General features: G+C 39.9%; 1 protein-coding gene across 2 annotated transcripts in view; it reads left to right on the forward strand.

The window, feature by feature from the left end:
* The first annotated feature begins 826 nt into the window (after window positions 1-826).
* The window catches only part of B3GLCT (beta 3-glucosyltransferase), a 64,233-nt gene continuing 45,053 nt past the window's right edge, over window positions 827-20,006 (forward strand). For both annotated transcript variants that reach the window (XM_063332321.1, XM_063332327.1), the window contains exons 1-3: window positions 827-1,070; window positions 10,700-10,761; window positions 13,560-13,599. In XM_063332321.1, the coding sequence (XP_063188391.1) occupies window positions 983-1,070; window positions 10,700-10,761; window positions 13,560-13,599 (190 nt within the window). In that variant the 5' untranslated portion in view covers window positions 827-982. The remainder of the gene's footprint in view (window positions 1,071-10,699; window positions 10,762-13,559; window positions 13,600-20,006) is intronic.

The following is a 20,006-nucleotide window of genomic DNA, read 5'->3' on the forward strand; positions in this document are numbered from 1 at the left end:
AGCTGCATTACATCCAAATTTACTGTCTATACTGTGCCTTTTATGCATGTTAGATACTTTGTGCTCCCTGTTACCCCTAAAAGACGTTTTGTGCAGCTCCAGGTCTGCATTTCTCTGACCGACTGTGGGCGAGTGGTTTGTAGCTGTGGAGTCTCAGGTGCCAAGGCTGTGCCCTGCTTGTGTCCATGCCCCAGCTCTGGGCTGCACCCCGTGTCTCCACTCCTGGCCACAGAGGTGGTTACGAAATGGTTGTCTGGAGGTGTCACACACTCTTTGGGGGGAATGGTTTGTGAGGGTTGTTTTGGAGGTGAACTAGGCCGCTTGTGACCGTGGACCAGGTTCTTGTAAGAGTTGTGGGTATCATTTGACTGACAACATTTAAATTTGTTTGTGAGAGGAGAAGGATGAAGCTCAGAACCAAAAAACCCCCCTCTTTTGTCCAAATTGGACAACCTAGAAACCTTGTTGGAGGACTTTCTGTGGAGTTAATAATTTATCGTGAAGAATCAAAGCCATTACGAATTGGTTTTGGCAACAGATGCTGGGTGATCAAGAACGGTTACGGAGAGCTGTGCTCATTAGGATTATATTTCGGGTTGGATGTTTAGCCTACAGCCATCACCGGGGCTGCAGGGGTGCCGCGGGGGAGCTGAAGGGCCCGCAGCGCGGCCGGAGGGAGGCCGGAGCCGGCGAGGAGGTGCAGGGGCCGCCGGGCGTCGCCTCTCCCGCGGCCGCCCGCCAGAGGGCGCCACCGCCCCCGCTCCGCCTCCCGCCGCCGGCGGCCGGTGCTGCCGGGCCTGGCGGGGGGGAGGGAAGGGAAGGAGCGGAGGGGAGGGAAGGAGCGGAGGGGAGGGCGGGCTGGCCGGCCGGCGGCGGCACCGCCACCAGCCGGAGGCCGCTCGCCCGCGCTTCTGCGGCAGAAGCGGGCAGCCAGGAGCACCGTGCCCCTTCTCCTCCGTGCGGCTCGGCGGCCCTTGCCAAGATGTCTCGGGAGCCCGGCTTCGACCGCTGGCTCCTTTACGCTGCGTGCGCCCACCTCTTCTTCCTTCTCCCTCCGCTCCGCAGCCGGGGTGAGTGGCCGGGGGCCGGGCCGGGACGCCATGGCGAGGTGAAGGGAGGAGACGCGGGACGCTCGGCCCCTCCGCCGAGGTGATGAGGGGGAGGAGGGCACGGGACAGAGCTTGGGAGAGGGGTGCCGCAGCCGCAGCCGCTTCCTCACCCCGCCGTCCCGCCCCGTGAGGGAGGCAGGAGGTGCCCCTTCCCCCGAAGTTTGTTGGGAGCGCGGCGGGGGCAGCGCGGGCTCCCCTCAGCCGCCCCGGCTGTGAGGCGCCACTGGCGCCCAGCCCCGCCACCGTTTCCCGCCCCGCGGGCCTGGCGCCGGCGTGTGGGGCGGTGCGGGGCAGGGGAGAGCCCTCACCGCGGAAACCGCTCCTCACCGGGCCAGAAAATCCCCGTGAAACAACCAGCCAAAACCCGCCGCGAAACCGCCGGTGCTCGTGTTTGAAACAGCCCCTTACTGACTGGCTGTGCTGAGGGGAGGTGGAAGGGTAATTCCGCCGGGTTAAAACGTCAGCATAGAGGAAAAAAAAAATATTACTATATTTTAGAGACGTTTTTAATGTGTCTGGGCAGGTGGGAGAAGATTAAAAGAGGAGGGTTAGTAGTATGTCATCAGTTGGATCGCTACAGGCTCTCGGAGTTAGGAGCTGTTGCCGTGAGTGTAAGAGACAGAAATAAATGTTTGCATCTGTTCTGTTTCTCATTATTTGTGTTCCTGAATGCTTCCATCTCTGTCAGCACAGGCTTGTCAGTTTGTTCTGAGCCGCTGGATTTGATTCTCTTCCACTAGCATGGCTTGTGGATCAAGATCCTGCAGGGGAAACCTGGTAAAAATAAATGCTGTTTTCAGCAAAGCAAAACTGTGATAATTTGATTTTTCTTTTGTAAAACATTTTTCCTTTCACCTGTGCAGCTTGGTTTTTGGAGGAATCCTAATACTTTACTGCTCTTCCTAAAGAGCAGTATTCATTCTGTATTTCATTCATTCCGGGATGAGTAGTTTTGCTCCAGTGCTTCAGCAAGGGACTACAGCACTTGTAACCCCGAGCAGATTATAATCACAGTCAGAGATTAGCAGCTTCAGTTTTCACCATGTGTATTTGTATACTTATTGTACGTACATGCATTTGTATATTTATTATTTTTCATTATTATTATATTATTAATATATAATATATACAGTACATTAATATTATATTAACATATATATTATATACATAATATGTATATAATATATACATTAATATATTATATTATATACATTATATAATGTAATATATATTACATTAATATATATTAACAATAATATTATATTAACTATATATAGTAATATAATATATTAATATTATAATATTTTTAACTATATATTATTTGTATATTTATTGTACGTATGTGCGGGTAAAAGGCAGAAATGGAAAAACTTCAGTTCTTGCTTGTGCAATTACCTCTTGTTCAGTAGGTCTCAATTCCTGTGTAGAATTTGTTCACCTGAAGCTTATAGCAGTATCATGGCTTTCCTGTTGTTTTTTCATTATCCTTTTATATTAAAATCCTTTCTTTTGTAAATACCCCGTGCTTTTAAGATGGACAGGGTAGTAAGTTTGCAAAACAATCAGCTCTTAGAAAACAGAATTGCATTTCACAGAAGAAAATAGTTTGTCTGTTGGTAGTTAAGTCATTTCATAAATTCCATCTTGCAGAACGAGAAGACATATTCAGATGATTTTGTTTGGTCTAGCTTCTAGACAATCAGAAGGGGTAGTCATGATGCTGTTTCCTCTACTGTTGTTCTTTTCTCACCTCTTATGAAGATACTAGTGTATACAGCACTCATTTAGACATTTCGGTGGTTCACAGTGGTGATTTCAGCTGCCTTCTTCCTACATGTGCCATTAGCTTAAAGAAATTCAGTAAAGAAATAAAATGAGTTGCTTTTATTTTATGAAAAGCTTCAGATGCTGGAAATTTGCTTGCATCACCCCCTCCTCTCTCTCCTCCCTCCTGTTTTCTCCCCGTTTTGGGTTGCTAAATCTGTAAATCTTCATTCTTACCTGGCTAGACCGGGGTCTTTGATGCTGATAGGGTAGCAACAATGAAGAAATATTATAAAAACTTGCCTATAAATATATGAAACTAATTTATTTTGCTTGCTGGTGCTTCCATAATGCTTCTCATTATGGAAGATCCCGTCTCTTTGATTGACAGCATCAGTGCAGATTTTCTCTGGAATCATGTCAATCCATGGAACTTTATGTTCTTTGAAAACTTAGGAGAGGGGAGGAAACCAAACCAACCCCCAACCAAAACAAAAATAGGTCTTTTATTAAATTAGAAGTATAAAGAAATTATATTTTAAACATTTTGTCTACTGTGTACAACACAATCGATGGCTTTCGTTATTTGAAGTGGTTATTAGTCATGGTTTTGCCATATGTAAGTCATAGAATCATAACTTCCTTGTAGCTCATTTAAACTGATCCGCAGCTCTGTGAGGTGATTGGAATGACTCTGGGGTCAGTCAGCCTTGAATCAGACCATAAAAGAGGAAAATAGCAGAAGTGTTGCCTTTCTGCCTCAAGTGGATTTTGTCTGTGAAAGCAGAAGAATTAACTCCTCATTTTTTAACATCTTTTGCACTTAAAGGACATATAGTTGTAAACATTTGGAATTTGTTTACACTCAAAAGGGTAGCACTGGAGAAAGGATTACTTCTAATTTATAATGTGGTATTATATCATTATATATATTTATACAGTATACTGTATTTGAATACTGAAGTATTTACATCCATTTTCCTAATTGTTTCTTGGCAGATATTCCTGCAGTTCAACTGCCGAACAATGAAAATAAATGATTGAGTTTTATTTTCCAGTGTCATAAGCAAGTCTATTTACTCACCAAAATTTTAATGAAAATAATGGAACACTTGAGAAAAATAAGTAGGAACTGAGGCTGCTTACATTACATTCTCTGATTAAATTTCCAGGTTTTGAATGGATCCGAAAATGCTCTCTAGCTTTTTCAGTGGATTTTAGTCCTGTTCTCAAAAGAAATAAAGATCAGGTTGATGAAAATGAACAGCTTTAAAGGATTTCTAAAATCTCTTTCATTTTCTTACTTATTCTCCGTTTTTGAGTATTTAGCAAAAGGAGGGGAGGACTGGCAATTGACACGTTCAGCTTCAGTCTGCTTGTGCCAGGTGATGGGAATAGCTACATGTGTTAACAAACTTCAAAGTACACAATGCATGAAATAATGAAGTAAGAATACAAAATTATGGGTTGTGTTTAAGACAGCGTTTTGCTGGTTTTTTTCTGCTTTAGATACAAGAAATCATACAGTTAATCACCCTAGCCTTTTTGGTTACTGTGGTCCCTATGTGGTTTCAACTTTTACCAGCTAATCAATTTCTTCTTGCAGTAAATTTTTCACTGTGATCTGTGGTAAGTCAGTCATCCACCTGAGGTGTGCTTGTGTTATGTCAAAAAAATCAAAAGGACTAGAGGAAATTCTGGATTTAGCAACGGTGCCTCTAGCTCCAGAGGTTGATGTGCGTGTTAGTGAATTCTATACAGAAAGAAATCTGTTGCAGTTGTCTGAATTAATAATTAATAACGAAGTTTGGATGTGAGCTGCATTGGTAGTTAGAATTTTTCTGTCTGTGGTCCATTCCTAGGCACACCTTTTTCAGAAACCTCTTGGGAGTTGTCGTGGTTTTGGGCGGATTGGCCAATCAGAATGACAGATGGCCCTCCCCCCCCTCCCCTCCTCAGAGAGAAGAGGAAGAGACAAGGAGTTTTATGAGTTTAGAAAAAGAACTAAGCTACTTTAATGAAAATAATAATAAATGAGGAAATAGTAAATAATAATAGAATAATAAAAATTAAAAAAAAAAGTATACAATACATACAAAAACGTATCCAGCTCCCAGGATGACTATCGTGTCACCAGGAGACACAGGGAAAGTCCCAGACTGGCGCCAGCGACGAACAGGATCTGAATTCCGGAACTAGAGTCAGGAATGCTCAGATCGGGATCAAAGGCAGACGAACAGACACAGTCCTCCTCGGACATCGGCCATTGAAGAAAGAGAGCGAGCCACTTGCCCCTTTGATCCCTCAGCTTTTATACTGAGCATGATGCGTATGGGATGGAATACCCTGTTGGTCAGTTTTGGGTCACCTGTCCTGTCCGCACCTCCCTGCAGGTGGGTCCCCTCTATGCTTCTCTGCTTCTGACCTTCTAACAGGGCAAATAGCAAAGTTAGGTGACCTTGGTTGTCATAGCAATAAGTATAGGCAAGAGCCCCTCTGCATACCACTCCTTGGTATAATCAGGTCTTATCACTATGAGAGTTTCTGAACAATATGCTGTTAATTTCAGAGTTCAGTCAGTTAGAAGAGGCCCAGCTAAAAAGTAAAATTACAAAACAGAAAATTGGTTCTGTTTTACCTCAAACGAGGACAGGAGTGAATTGTGGGTAGATGAATTAATCTTAGAGATGTCCGCCTGCATCCAGGCACTGTGTTTCCTACCTACCTGGTGGCCCCTTTGTTGGTAAGTCATATGCCAGCTACATTTACCATGTTCTTTTCATGCTACCCTTTTCCCAGTAAATCCTTAGAAGAGAATATTTATTTCCAGGCTGTGAGATCAGGTTGCTTAGCCAGAACAGCCTTGGCTGTATGTTAGGAAGACTTGATTTTACCCCACAAGTGCATCCCATTTTATTTCTGAAGACTGCTTTACTCGAATCAAATTATGTGTTCATAACAGATTTGCTAATAAGGCAGTAGAGAGTCCATGGCATATTTGTTGCTAAAATAAATTCATACAGCCTGAGTGAAAAGCTTGGTTACTGTTGGGTGAAGACTCTTGAGGCTTTTTTGTGGTGTCTTCAGGGGTCTTCTAGTCATAGAATCATAGAATCTTCATGGTTGGAAAGGACCTTTGAGATCATCGAGTCCAACCATACACACACAGAAAACCCCCTACAATCTCTGTCACTAGAGCATATCCTGAAGTGCCACATCTAGATGTTTCTTAAATACCCCTAGGGATGGTGACTCAACCACCTCCCTGGGCAGGCTGTTCCAGTGCCTGACCACTCTTCCAGTAAAGTAATTCTTCCTAATATCTAACCTAAACCTCCCCTGCCACAACTTCAGACCATTTCCTCTGGTCCTGTCATTATTTACTTGTGAGAAGAGGCTGACCACCGACCTCCCTCCAACCTCCTTTCAGGTAGCTGTAGAGGGCAATGAGGTCTCCCCTCAGCCTCCTCTTCTCCAAGCTAAACATGCCCAGCTCCCTCAGCCTCTCCTCATATGACTTGGCTTATGACTCCTCATATGACTCCGTTTAGTGAATCGTTCTTCAGTAGTTTAAAAATAATCTGAACAGTTCTTGTCTTACAATTAAAATGTATTAGCAGGAAAAAGTCTTCCTGGAATATTTAATGTAAAAGATACCGACTCATTTTAATACGTTTATTTGTTGGAAAAGAACTCCATGTCTGAAATCACTTGGGATAAGAATATAGAGAGACTTTAACATTCATCACAGATACTGGTTTGTTTAATGAATGATATGTGTGAGTGTTGGAACTGCACTGTATGGCAGGGCAGCTGCAACAAAAGTAATTTTTAGCCAGGCATATCTGGTCTACCACTGTCCTCAACAATACAGAAAGACTGATATGGGAAATGGTCCAGGAGAGCCGGTTGATTTTCAAGGTTCACCTCCTACAGCCTCAAGAATGATCCATCCCCACATGCAGGAAGGAAGCACAGATGGCAGGAGGCCTGCACTCATGAACAAGGAGCTCTTGACAAAACTCAGACATAAAAAGGAAGCGCTCAAGAGATGGAAACAGGTTCAGGTCACCCCAAGAGTAATCGAGACACTGAGAGTGCAGGTATGCTGTTAGGAAAGCAAGAGCTCACCTGGAGTTGAATCTGGCGAGGGATTCAACTTTTGAAAGGCAAGGAAAAAGGCTTCTACAGGTGTATCACCAGCAAAAGGGAGAGTAGGGAAAATGTGTGCCTGCTTCTGAATGAGGGGAGGGACCTGGTAAAAGAAGGACATAGAAGAGGGTGAGGAACTCAAAACCTTCTTTGCCTTCCTCTGTGCTGGTAAGACCCACCTTCATCAATCCCAGGCCCCTGAAACTCATGGGAAAGTCTGGAGCAAGGATGAGTTACGCTCTTTGGAGAAGGGCAAGTTTAGGGAACATTTAAACAAACTGGACGTGCAGAAGTCCACAGGACCTGATGGGGAGCACCTGCAAGTGCTGATGGAGCTTGACAATGTCAATGCTAGGCCACTCTTGATAATCTTTGAAAGATCATGGTGAGTGAGGGAGATTCCTGAAGACTAGAAGAAAGCAAAAGTCACCTCTGTCTTCAAGGAGGGCAAGGAAGAGAATCTGGGGATATAGGTTGGCCAATATCACTTCAGTCCCTGGGAAGGTGGCGCAGCAAATAATCCTGGATACCATTGCCAAACAGGAAAGGAAAAGACAAACATACAAAGGACAGGAAGGTAATTGGGAGAAGTCAGCATGTCACACAATCATGCTTGACCAACTCGACTTCTGTGATGACTGTCTTTGTGAAGGTGGGGAAAGCAGTGGACGTTGTTTATCTCAACTTTAGCAAGGAGTTCGATGCTATCTCCTATAATGTCATACACAAACTGATGAAGTATGGGCTAGATGTGTGGACAAGTGAGGTGGATAGAAAACTGTCTGACTTGCTGGGCTCGTGATCTCTGATCAGTGGCATGGTGCACTCCAGGGCTTGATAATGGAGTTTAGCCTCTTCATTAATGACCTGGACAGTGGGACAAAGTGCACCCTCAGCAAGTTTGCAGAGGATACAAAATGGGCAGGAGGGGTTGATGCACCAGCTGGTCAGGCTGCCATTCAGAGGGGCCTCAGTGGGCTGGATAACCTAGCAAATGGGAAACTTGGAAAATCAAGTTCAATGAAGGGAAATTCCAAGTCCTTCCCCTAGCAAGGAGTCACCCCATGCAGCAATGCACATGAGGGACACACTGTCTGGAAAGCAGCTTTGCAGAGAAGGACCTGAGGGTCCGCGTGGGCCACAAACTGACCATGAACCAGCAGTGTGCCACTGTGGCAAAGATGGCCAGCAACCTCCTGGGCTGCATTAGGAAGAGTGTTTCCAGCAGGTCAAGGAAGGTGATCCTTCCTCTCTGCTCAGTACTGGTGAGACACACCTGGGGTGCTGTGTCCAGGTCTGGGCTCCCCAGTATGAGAAATATGAACATACTGGAGCAAGCCCAGCAAAAGACCATGAAGATTATTAATACACTGGAGCACCTGACATATGAGGAGAGGCTGAAGGAGCTGGGACTGTTCAGCTTGGAGAAGAGAAGGTTCAGGGAGGATCTTACCAACACGTGTAAATATCCGATGAGGGGCAGTACAGAAGACAGAGACAGACTCTGTGGTGCCTAACAGGACATGAGGTAGTTGGCAGAAATTGAAATATGGGAAATTCCATTTAAACATAAGAAATAATTTTAAATTTGTTGTTGTTGTTGTTACTATAAGAGTGATAGAATGCTGGAAGAGGTTACTTAGAGAGTTTGGGGAGTTTCTGTCCTAGGAAATACTCAAAACGTGACTAGACAAGGTCCTGAGCATCCTACGCTGAGGGGTGATTGACCTAGATGATCTTCAGGGGTCTCGTCCAACCTCAACAATTCTGTGGTACTCTAATATGAAGATGAAGTAGTTTGTTAAAATAATTACCTGAAGAGCTTTACCTGTGCTTTCAAAGACATAGTATGAAATAGGTCTTTCCCACCCCCCCCCCCCCCCGTTATTTGAGCATTGTTTGATTTGTTTCAAGGATCATGTGCATTAATATTTTATAGATCTTAGAAGCGGTGTGGCATGGGTTATTGAATGTTATGGTGAGAGAGGCAGCATCTCTTGTCAATCATAGTTGTTTCAGGTCTCGTGTGCCGTTCCTCAGCTGCATATCAAAAACTGTAAGTCATGAAAATTCTGCTTGCATTCAGTTTTGCAAATAAGCCGAATTTATGAGGTGATACTTCTTCAGGTTAATACTAGTAGTTAATACATTTCCTGGAATAAGGGTGTTTTGTGTTGATCTGCTAATTAGGATCGTGTCAAGTAGAAGGTGTGGATCTGGTTTCGGTAGGGGAAGATATTCCTTATCTGGAGCTCTAAGTACTGTTAGGTTGGAAGAGAAGGAGGAAAATGACCAGAACATGCTGTCAGCAAGGGATCTGTGTCTCTGTGCACTTTTGAACTAGAAATGCAAAACATTTATTTGAGGACATCGTGGGGGACACTCCTACTTGTACTCTGTTTTCTTCTTCCTGGCTAAATGCCTTGTTGAAATGTGACTATGGTCAACATGCATCTACTGTGTTAGAATACTTTTGGGATGTCTGCATTTAGTGGTGTGATTTGAGATTCAAGTTAGTCAGGACCTGAGATTGTCGTTGTGAAACTCAGCTCTTAGACACTTGATGAAATTTAGTCTCTAGTTGAATAGGGATATAGGTAATCAGAGATGGAGCACCACAGGCTTTGGACAATCTTGTTGTCTTGCTTTCCTACATTCCAGGTTTCAAGCATGTCAAAGGAATTGACAGTTGCTAGCAATTCACTTTGAAATCAGTTTCAAGCAATAAATAAACTAAACTTGCAGTGAGACACTCCACTTGAATCTGCTTTTTATTCTGCCTCAGTTTTTAAGAAAACCATCTATTTGACCATGATGAGTAGTATCCTGAGTTTGTTCGAAATTATAGCAATTTACTTTCATTTGCATCTCTTTAGTACCTTTAAGAAAAAGACTCCTTACAAAGAATCTTAGCAAAGCTTTCTTATGCTAAATGGAACTGCTTTTACAAATGAGGAAGTGGAGACAAATTGATTAGACAACTGCGTCAACAAGCAAAAATAAAAAAAACAACAAACACCACCCCAGAACCCTTTTTTATGATTATTTTTCCAATACAAACCAAAAAGTTTATGCACAGGGTGGTGTCAGTATAAAAGGTTTAATATAATGCTAGGTCTGTGCAAATTGCCCTTTGGGGTCTCTGTTCATTTTGTAAGCGTTTATTTGGGTTTCTTATACACTAACAAGTTTGTTGTTCAAAGATGGCATTCAAAGCATATGACAGTCATCTTCAAGTTTGATAGACATTTTCATCAGCTGTTGTCAATTTCTATGGTTCTAAGTGAAGCTTTGGTAACCCAAACTTTAACCTAAAGATAGAGTGGAATGCAGGTCTCCCATCTGATAGCACATTATGCTGTTGTTGAGTGAATTACTGGACTGAGCAGATTTGATTTTTTTTTTAAAATGGGATTTCTTTGCCTTGAAGCCAAGATAAATTGGCTTCACATCAAAGAGTGATCTTTTCAGTGATGTACAGGAATAGAATTGTCAGGCAGCAAATGTATACATTCTGTAAGAATGGACTCTCTTTATGTTCCTAAAGATTATTACCAATATAGTATTGTTTAATGTGAAAATCTACATAAACGTTTTTTTTCTTTTGCTGCAGAACTTTATCAAGTGTGAAAATGAGCTCCTATAATTTGAAAAAAGTCTGCTTTTTCTTTCAGCTTTTGCTGTAAGTGTAAATCCTGAAGGTGCAGAAGATGAGACTGAACTGCCAGTGCTGCAGGTAATACATTTTAATTGCCAGAGCAGGAACATTTTACAGACATCATAAAATCATCCAGAAGAGACCCGAGCAGAAAGCCTAACATCTGTGACATTGATTATTTTGATCATTGACTTCAGTGGTACTAAATGTCATATGTCTTGCTGTTCTGCGTGGCATATAAGAGACTGTTAATGGGACACGAGCTGCATGTAGTGGTACTCTTCTAATATTACTAGGATCCTAATTTATCCTATGAATTCTTAGAATTACTAGAATAAACTTATACTTAGCACTTTTGATTTCTTTCTTACTCTGGGTTTTTCTGACTTATGTCGTCATTTGTATTAAGAGAATTAGGTTTTTTGTGGGTTTGTTGTGGAACAAAATTATGATTTAGAAAATAATTTCTTTTCTTTTTTCCAGGATCAGCTGAAGAATGCATTAAAAATTTGTAGTAAAAAAAATACTTGGCAATTTTGCATAACCTCTACAAGTTGGTAGTGTTATTGCTGTTGAAAATAGTTTTTGAGTATATTCAGAGACGGGTTTTCATTTTTTCTTGGTTTTGTTAAATGTATAATATATTGAGAGGAAAATGGATGCCTCTTTGCTCAATTAGCATTATTACATATTGCTACCCAAGTCACAGCTCAAGAAAAGCTTGCATACGAAATTTCAAATTAACAGATTAGAAGAGCTAATGGTCACAGCTAGCCCTACCGCTAAACAGCACAGTGCGTGTTAGGTGTGTATGCATGTGAGTCCTTTAAAAGACTTCTGTCTACTAATTTTTTTATATATATATATATACACACACAGATATATATATATATTTGTAACAGGTGTTTGTGTATGTATAAAAGATTTAAGGGAAGAAAATTGAATAAAAGTACTGGAATGAATGAAGAGTTAGAATCTGTAGCTGCCATTTAGATCTAGTGATCTCCCATCAAATGCAGTGGAAGTACGGTCAGAGATAAATGTATCTAAGTAATTTTTGGTTTTGATGATGGTCACTGTATGTACAGTAATTTTCATAAATGCAAAAGATCCTTATTGCAAACTGCTGGCCTGCTGCGGTGTATCTAGGAGACTAGGTAATATTCTGGTTTTGATACTTCTCAGTTGCTGTTTGTCAAATTCCATTACTGTCTCAATCCAGCTGTTTAATGTTATCATTCTTACATAGGATATAATTTATGAAGGATTTTCTACTATTTTAGAGTTTCAAAACCTTCCCTGTGATGAAGTCAGAAGTGCCTCCTAGAACTGTTCAGGCCAAAATCCTTCCTCGCCCCCCACCTCTTTTTTAAAACGTTAACAGGAGTGTAACAGGCAACAGTTGTTTTGTTTTGTGTTTTAAAAAAGGTAATTGTAAAATATGACTTGTTCATCACTCTGCGTACCACAAAACACTTACTTTTTTTGTTTCCATAGCAAATTAATCTTCCCACATTGTTTATGATACAGGTTAACTTAGAATGTGGTATTACGCTGTAAGATGGCAATACTGTGTATAGTCATCAAAATAACTTAGTCTTGTAAGATTTTTTTTTTTTTTTTTTTTAAGCTTTAGACCCAGTCAGCAAAAAAGGGTCAAAGGCACGGATGCCATGCCGTCATTCTTGAAAGGCTTTTATGGGTGGCTACCAAGGAAGTTTGAGCTTGTGCATTTCAGTGTAGAAGTCAGACCTGGACAGCGGGAGAGATCATCTGATGCAAGTAGGATTGCATCAGGATTAGATGGATATGCTTTTTATAAAAAAGGGTGGTGGGAGGAAAAAAACGTGTTTATAAATAGGAATTAAGTCACAAGGGTAGGAAGGCTATGTACGAGCTTATTACTGAGGAGTGCCTTGTATGGCATTTCTATCTGAAGGTCTTAAAACATTTGATCCAAGATAAATTCTACAACATCCTTATGCAATTAGTAAAGATGATCTTGATTTTACATGTGGAGAAACCAAAGGACTGAGATGCCGTTACCAGGGAGAAATTGTACAATAAATGAAGGCTCTGTTTTCCTTCCTACAATTTTTGTAGGAAGCACAGTGCTATTTCTCCAGTCCTGCCTCTCTACCAGTCAGCAGTTCTTAAACAGCACTTTTCCACCCAGCCTCTGTTACTTAGAAGCAATTGAATATTCCCCTAAGATATTTTTGTGTGTGTGTCTTGGCTTCCTGGTTAATGATGCAAATGCAACGTCACTGTCATCTGTTCCTCAACACTCCATTAAAATTCCATCACAAATGTATGTGATACCTGAGTAAATCACAGTGAAGTCATGTTATGTACAACAACCTCTTAATATTTGTTTGTCTTGATATAAATTGCTTTTGAATCTTCCTTTAGGAATTGTGTTTCAATAGATGCTTGGTAGTGGATCAAATAAGTAAGAGTATGTTAGGTTGGGGTTTTTTTTACACACTGACTGGGTGTGGTTGTATTATAGAGTTCCATATTCCAAACTTTGTGCTTAGGAGACACATCTTTTTTAAAAAAAACAAGACATTGTTAGTATTAACTTAAAGAGCTCTAGTATAAATTGTCATGGAAAAGCATTGCCTCTCTTTTTTTTTCTTTTTATTCTTTCACTGTATTGTCTAAGTAATAGTATACAAACATGCGGAATATCTATTTCAGTTCTCAATGATGAAAATCTTTTTACTTCTGGTTTTTTTTTTATTAGTTCTTAAATTAAAACCTCTGTGTATGCATTTACAATCTGATGAATGCTTTGACTCCCCGTGTCTCTCTATAGAAATATTTTGAGTTCTTGTGTGTATCCTTATTTTGCTTTTTCTCCTTTCTTCTAGAAGTCTGGAAAAAGTGGAACAATTAGTAAAACAAACAGAGGTAAGCACTGTATAGTCTGTATTTGTTTTCACTTGTGGCTGCCTTTTTAGTATGAATAAAATACGGTTATGCTTTGAAAAGTGACTGTGTAAATAGTGCCTAAAGGTTCAACAGCATTGTTAGTTAATTGCTGATTCCCAAATACTTTGTATGTTTTTTCTTTGCTCATGTAGTCTCATCAAAGAGAAGCTTCTCGGTCTTTGTATTTGCAGTTCTTGTAGTTAAGTTATTTTCTGAAAATACGCACTTGCACTATGAAACTGATGCATTGCTTTTTGTATTATGCAGTATTTTAAAACCAAATTTCACGATATTTAGTAGCAGGTCTTGTAAAAATTTAACATGAAACTACACTTTACCATTCTGCTAGGCTTTCATGGTACTTGTAATAACTAGGGTTATTATAAATTACTTGTAATAACTTGTAATAACTTTGTAATATCTGGAAACAAGTATTTAAGAAACATGTCAAACATTAATAGGATACCGAGTGATAAAATTTTTACTGGACATGTGAGATAAATAGAGAATAAAAATTCTGCAAGCTTCTGCCTTTTCTGAAAACAAGTCTGATGTCCTTCCAGCAAAAAGTTTACAGATCTGAGATAAGGATTTGCACTGTGACCTAGTGCTGCCTCTCCTGGACTATAGTAGTTCGGTTCTTAACGCAACTTGGACTGTTGCAGTACTTCTCGCTCTTCTAAACCACGAGTGCTTGGGGCTGCTTGTTCTAAAAAGAGCCAGCTTGACCATGCTTCTGTTGCAGTAGTTTCTGAGTAGTTGTGAGTTCATTCTGACATCTTAGCAGGCTTTTAGTGGAGTTGCTGAACAGAACTCTGAACTGTGCTGAGAAGATCTGGTTTTTGTTTGTTGGCTTTTTTTGGACTTAGTTGCAAGCTCTATCCCTAATACAGATGACCACTTTTGTGGAAAATAATGAAGTTCCTTGTCCCATTTATCTCCCATTTTACCATTGAAAAGTCAGGACCTGTCTATAGAAGCTTTATGACTCTGTTTCCCTGTTCACCCATCTTCATCTGGTGAGAAAGTATGTTTTCTCTTTGTGTTCTTTTGTCTCTTTCTGTGCAATCTCATAACGCAGCCAGGTGCTAGTTGCTGCTTTTATCATTCCCAGCAGACCTGCTGTTTCTCACTTCATAAAACACCCAGGGAGGCATTGAGAGACATTTTTTTTTTTTTTTTTTTTTTTTGCTTTTGACAGCACTCAGTTTTCGTAAGTTTTAATGTAATGTCATTGCTTAGGAGAGGTGTATTTAGGAACGTTACAGTGATACATTAGTGATGTAACTACCGTCTGTTATCTATTGTTTGTTTCAGTAGGAGATCACTTTAAAGCAGACAAAGGAAAGTATTTTGTGCAGCAGGTTGCAAAATTTAGAAACTTGCTGCCACAGGAGGCTGTGGAAGCAGACCATACCAGCAGTTTCAAGAGGAGACAAGTCCATAAATGTATGGTAAAATAAGCAGGCAGCAATGTATCTTCTGGCATTTCCTAATACAGTAGTTGTGGATGCTGTTAGAGTATGAGGAGCACTGGAGAAAGTGAAGATCTGGTGTCCCTAAATAGTGTTTCCCTATTGCTACTGTTAAAGACAATGCACTGGGCTAGATGGACCTGATGTAATACATCATTTCTTATGTTCTCTAGCTTTTTTTAAATGAGATTCTGCCTCTCCTTAAGAAAGAAATTTTTTTTAAAGTCTCTCTTAACCCATTTCTGTGGGTAAAATCAGGGAAGGACTTGAAACAGAGAATGAAGTTCTTAATGGTTCTTAGTTCCTGTGATTTTTTTCATTCTTCTTTTTCAAACTGTTATACAAGGAAATTTTTTCTCCTTTATAAATAAGCTGAACCTTTGCACCAAGGAAGAAAGTTACCATCTGTAGTTTTCCTTTCAGAGTTTTAAGAGATCTTTTTAAGTGTCCTTAGCCAAGCCTTTGAAGACAGGTATCAAATCTTCATATCCCAGTCACTGGGAAGACCAGTGTAATACAGAGAAGACCAAACTTCACATTGTGATGTTTGCTTTGTCTCCCCAGAATGTGATGCGACCCTCTGGATTGGCTGGTGTGCAAAGTTTCATGCATTAGTCCAAAAGACAAAGCGTGCAAAGAGTTTCATGTTATAGTCCAGTCAAAAGATCAGTCATGAGACTTAACCAGTGTCGGCTCATCATTGCCACGCCATGGCAAAAAGTCTTGCCCTGCATGTGGATGTAGAGCTACTCTATTGGTGGGTATATTTGTCCCCAAATGGTAGGCCGTATTGCTGACCAGCAGTATTTTCTGCTTTTCGAATATTTGAATAGCAAAAGGAAATCTCCTCTTGAAGGGGAGCACTGGCTATTTCAGGCCAGTGTACAATGTTTTTGCCTTCTTTGGAAACTCAAGGAAGCCTTGAGCTTCGGAGTGTGAGTTTTGTAGCTTCCTCCTACAGTCTGTGGAAAGAGAGGGGTGTTTCCAGAGGGTGACTGAGATCCAAAGTAGGTTGAGTCATTCTCTCTGGAGATATTACTCTCACCATAAGATTATCTACTAGCTTTTGGCTGTGGGATGAGGTTGTATTACGTTAGGGGTTTTTATTTCCCCCCCCCCTTTTTTTTTAATGTGTGTTAAATGAGAGAAGAATGAAGTAGTCTTAAGGCTTTTTTTTTTTCCTTGGATTAGATTCTTGCAAATATGGTGATGTTATACTTCCTCTGATCTGCAAATACCTGCAATATTCTGAAAGGATCAAAAGTATTTTTCACAGTTATGTCCTTTTACTATCCCACCTGACCTGGTTCTGTATTTTATTTAGGCTCTCTAGGAGTTAGGGAGGGAAGTTTGGGCGGAAAGGTGAGAACAACAACATGCAAGGTTTAACTAACTTTTTTCTGTAGTATCAGAGCAAATGAGTAGACGATGAGCCTTTTTGTTTGGTTAAGTGTTAGGACACATCATAAGTTCTGAAGTGATAAGCAACATACTTTATGTATTACAAAACTATGAAAGGGTGTGCAGTTTGTGGAACAACTGGATACTATTTCTAATTTCAAGAGGTAAACAAGTGTACTAAAAATGGGGTGCATTTGGAATTAATTTAAAGGGTTTTTTGGATGTTACAGAGGGAAGTAGTTTTCTAAAATTCAGGAAATAAAAATATCAGAAATATTCAAACTGTGTTGAGAGAGAGTGTTTGAAGTTAGGATGGCTTTTAGTTCTCTTGCTGCAGGCCATAAATAGATAAATCAATCATTACAATGCTTATTGCATATATGATAAATAAATAAGTGCACACACAGAGATGAGATTGTGTCTCTATACCTATGTATCTATCTATATGCATACACTGCCTTTAATTCAGAAAGATCCCAATAACTTTATATAATAAGCGCATTTAGAAATTATTGTTCTTAGCGTGAGAAAAGACTTGTGTCTGCTTTTAACTGTGGAAGCTTTATACTAAGCTACAATAATCTGTTCAAAATATAAGGACTAAGAGATCCTGATCTGGAGTTTCAGATTGATTTTAGAGCTGTCGTAAAAGGAGGGGAAGGCCTCCAGAATATGCAAGTGGCCTGATTTTTTTTTAAACCCAAATTGCCAAATTGGAAGCTGAGTTTTCTGACCTACACAGTGGAGTCTCTGGTTTGTCAGTTAAAACAGTGGTTTAGTTTTTGTCTGTTAGGTAACTGGGAAGCTCAGGAGCCGTTTTCACTCTTACCTGTTTCTAGAACAAAATAGAAAAGGGGGAAAACCCACCTCAGAATATACTTGCAGCCTGGAAATTAAGAGATTGACTTGGAATGCCAAAGATCTACATTCAGGTCCAAACTACCTTACAGATGAGAATTTGGGTTTCTTGCATCCTGGGTGAATGCTTTATCCTCTGGCTAGCAGAGGAAGGCTAGCAGGCAACACCATCATCTTATGCTCTTCTAGGAGCTTTCTTCCTTTTTTTTTTTTTTTTTTCCCCCGAAATGTTTGTTGTAATTTTTCCAGTAGCTTTGACTTGACTAAAACAGCCTTTTGTGATGAATAAACCTGGGGGGGGGGGGGGCGGGGAGGGGAGAAAAAGGAAATGGTACGGGTAGTTTATTCGTCCTAGTCATTATACTGCAATGCTTATCTTCCAAATAGCAGTATTTCCCCATTGCCATATTTTGAAGTGATTTAGTGATAATTCCAAAGGAGATGTATGTCACGTAGGGTCGTCGTATACTTGCTAAAACACACATTGCTGTTAATGGCTTATTGAAAGTTAATTAAGGCTCCATTCTGTTTTGCAATGAAACGTGGTTGTGGTAAGACTCAGGAAGTTTCAACATACCTGTTTCCCAATTTTTAATTATTTGTTTTCTGTGAACTTGCAGTATCTTTCTAATCAATGGGCATTTGAGATTGTTGAAGATATTTTCCAGATATGGAAATTTCTTAGGGAAATACAGTATATCAGTAGCTTTTTTGGATATTAAACTTCCAAAAGACTCCATTCTTTGTCTTGTTTGGTTGATTACTTCTCAACTTGAGAAACAATTTAGGTGTTTAAAATTATATATACTTTCTCTTGACATTTAAATACACTGAATATTACTTTTGATGAACTATTTTAAAGTGTCTATAGGAGAGAAAACTATTGCCGTTGAGTTAAAGCAGTAACACCAAAGTAGTTACTAGATTACTCCTAGAAAGTATTCTATTGTGGGATATCACAGCTGTTGTTAAACATACCGTAAGTGAAACTGAGTGTAACTCAGATGTGTGCATATCTGTAAATGTACTGATAGTAAAACAGTAATTATATAAAGCAATATAGTTTTTTGCTTTTTATCTTTGGGGGTGTTTTCAGTATTATGCTTGTAGATTTAGCCCTTTGACTCTCACTAGCACCATTGAATGTAATTTTAATTTTTGCACTAATTTTAATTTTTGCACAGGAAATCTAGTAAATTTCTTGCTAGATAGAGTTTTTCTTGGTGAATAAGCTAACAAATTGTGAGAAAAGAGTATCTGTGGAAAAGTAGAAAAACATTTAACTGCAGCTCTGAGCTGTCATAGGTCTAAATTAACAAGTAACTGTTCAGAGGAACAAAGGAATGTAATCGATGATCAGGTCTTGGACATGACAATCTTCTCATAATCTTAGCAAAAATATTTGGGGTTAATGCTTTTTTTGTTGCCACTGTTCTTCTTGTGATCCTTCTTCAAGTGCTCAGTTTCTCTTTTTCTTTGAGACTGCTACTTTCCATCTTTGGACATTTATTCTCCATCTTTGTTCCACTGTTCTTCACTCATTCTACACTATCTGTGAAGTTAGCATTTTTAACCTAGAGGTCAAGATCTTAATGTGAAACTGGTGTCTTTTAGGTTGTCTTGACCTACGATGCAATAATATACATTTTAAAAATAAATATTGGATGAAGTAAAACTTGCATTTATATTGAAGTGAAACTCCAGATTAAAAGTGTTGAAATACTCTGCTGCCTAACCAGAAGTTTCACATCCTTCCTCTAGGGTGCTCTGTCCTTGGGCTGTTTGTCTTCACACAGATGTTTCTTGTAGTAAAAGCTGGCAGCTTTCAGTCAGCCGTGACTCAGGATTTTCTCTACTGAACTTTCATCCTGGACTGTCCTCAATTTGTCATCTCCTGTATCTCATTCAAAGTTTGTTTTCGATGGAATACTAGTAACTTTTCTTGGAAAGCTTTCCTGAAGTGTTGATATCTTTAACTTCTCTGTCAGCTTTCATAGTGTTGCTAATGATGGTGATCTTGAAATTCTGCTTTTCTGAAATTTGACTCCATCTTTTTTGTTACTTATATAATTTTTTTGGTGTGCACTTTGTTCCTTCTGCACATTTTTTAACATTCTGTACAGATCCCATGGGTCTTTATCTTTTATTTCTTTCTTTTTGGTGCTGTCTTGGAGTGATGTCATCTGTAAGCATTAACTCAGCAGCCTTTTCCGTGCTGTCTCTTCCTTGAATTAACTAGAATCTTATGCCTGATGTGACTGTCAGAATTTAAATGCAGTTCTCAATCCCTGCCCACCCTCCCCACAAGTTGTCTACTTATCTCCTTGAACACTGAACATCATTACTTTTTTGTTCCTTAGGCAGTAATTGGTCAGTCACTTAATTGTACCTCTTAATGAATTTCCTCATCTGCACACTTCCTGCATTGTATCTATAAAGTTCAGCTTTTTCTGGCAAACCAAACAGAAATTGCAATATTATGTCTCCTCGTTTTATACATTGCTACTTACTTATGGTTTTGGGTGGATTAGACAGCATAGGTTAAACTTGTTAAGAATTTTGTGTCCTCTTCCTTTCACTTTCTTATCCTCTGTTGTGTTCTGCTTCTGAACAGGATCATATCTGCCAGTTTTGCTTAGCTTTCAAAGTGCT

The sequence above is a fragment of the Chroicocephalus ridibundus genome, chromosome 1 (assembly GCF_963924245.1).
Source record: "Chroicocephalus ridibundus chromosome 1, bChrRid1.1, whole genome shotgun sequence".
Lineage (NCBI taxonomy): Eukaryota > Metazoa > Chordata > Aves > Charadriiformes > Laridae > Chroicocephalus > Chroicocephalus ridibundus.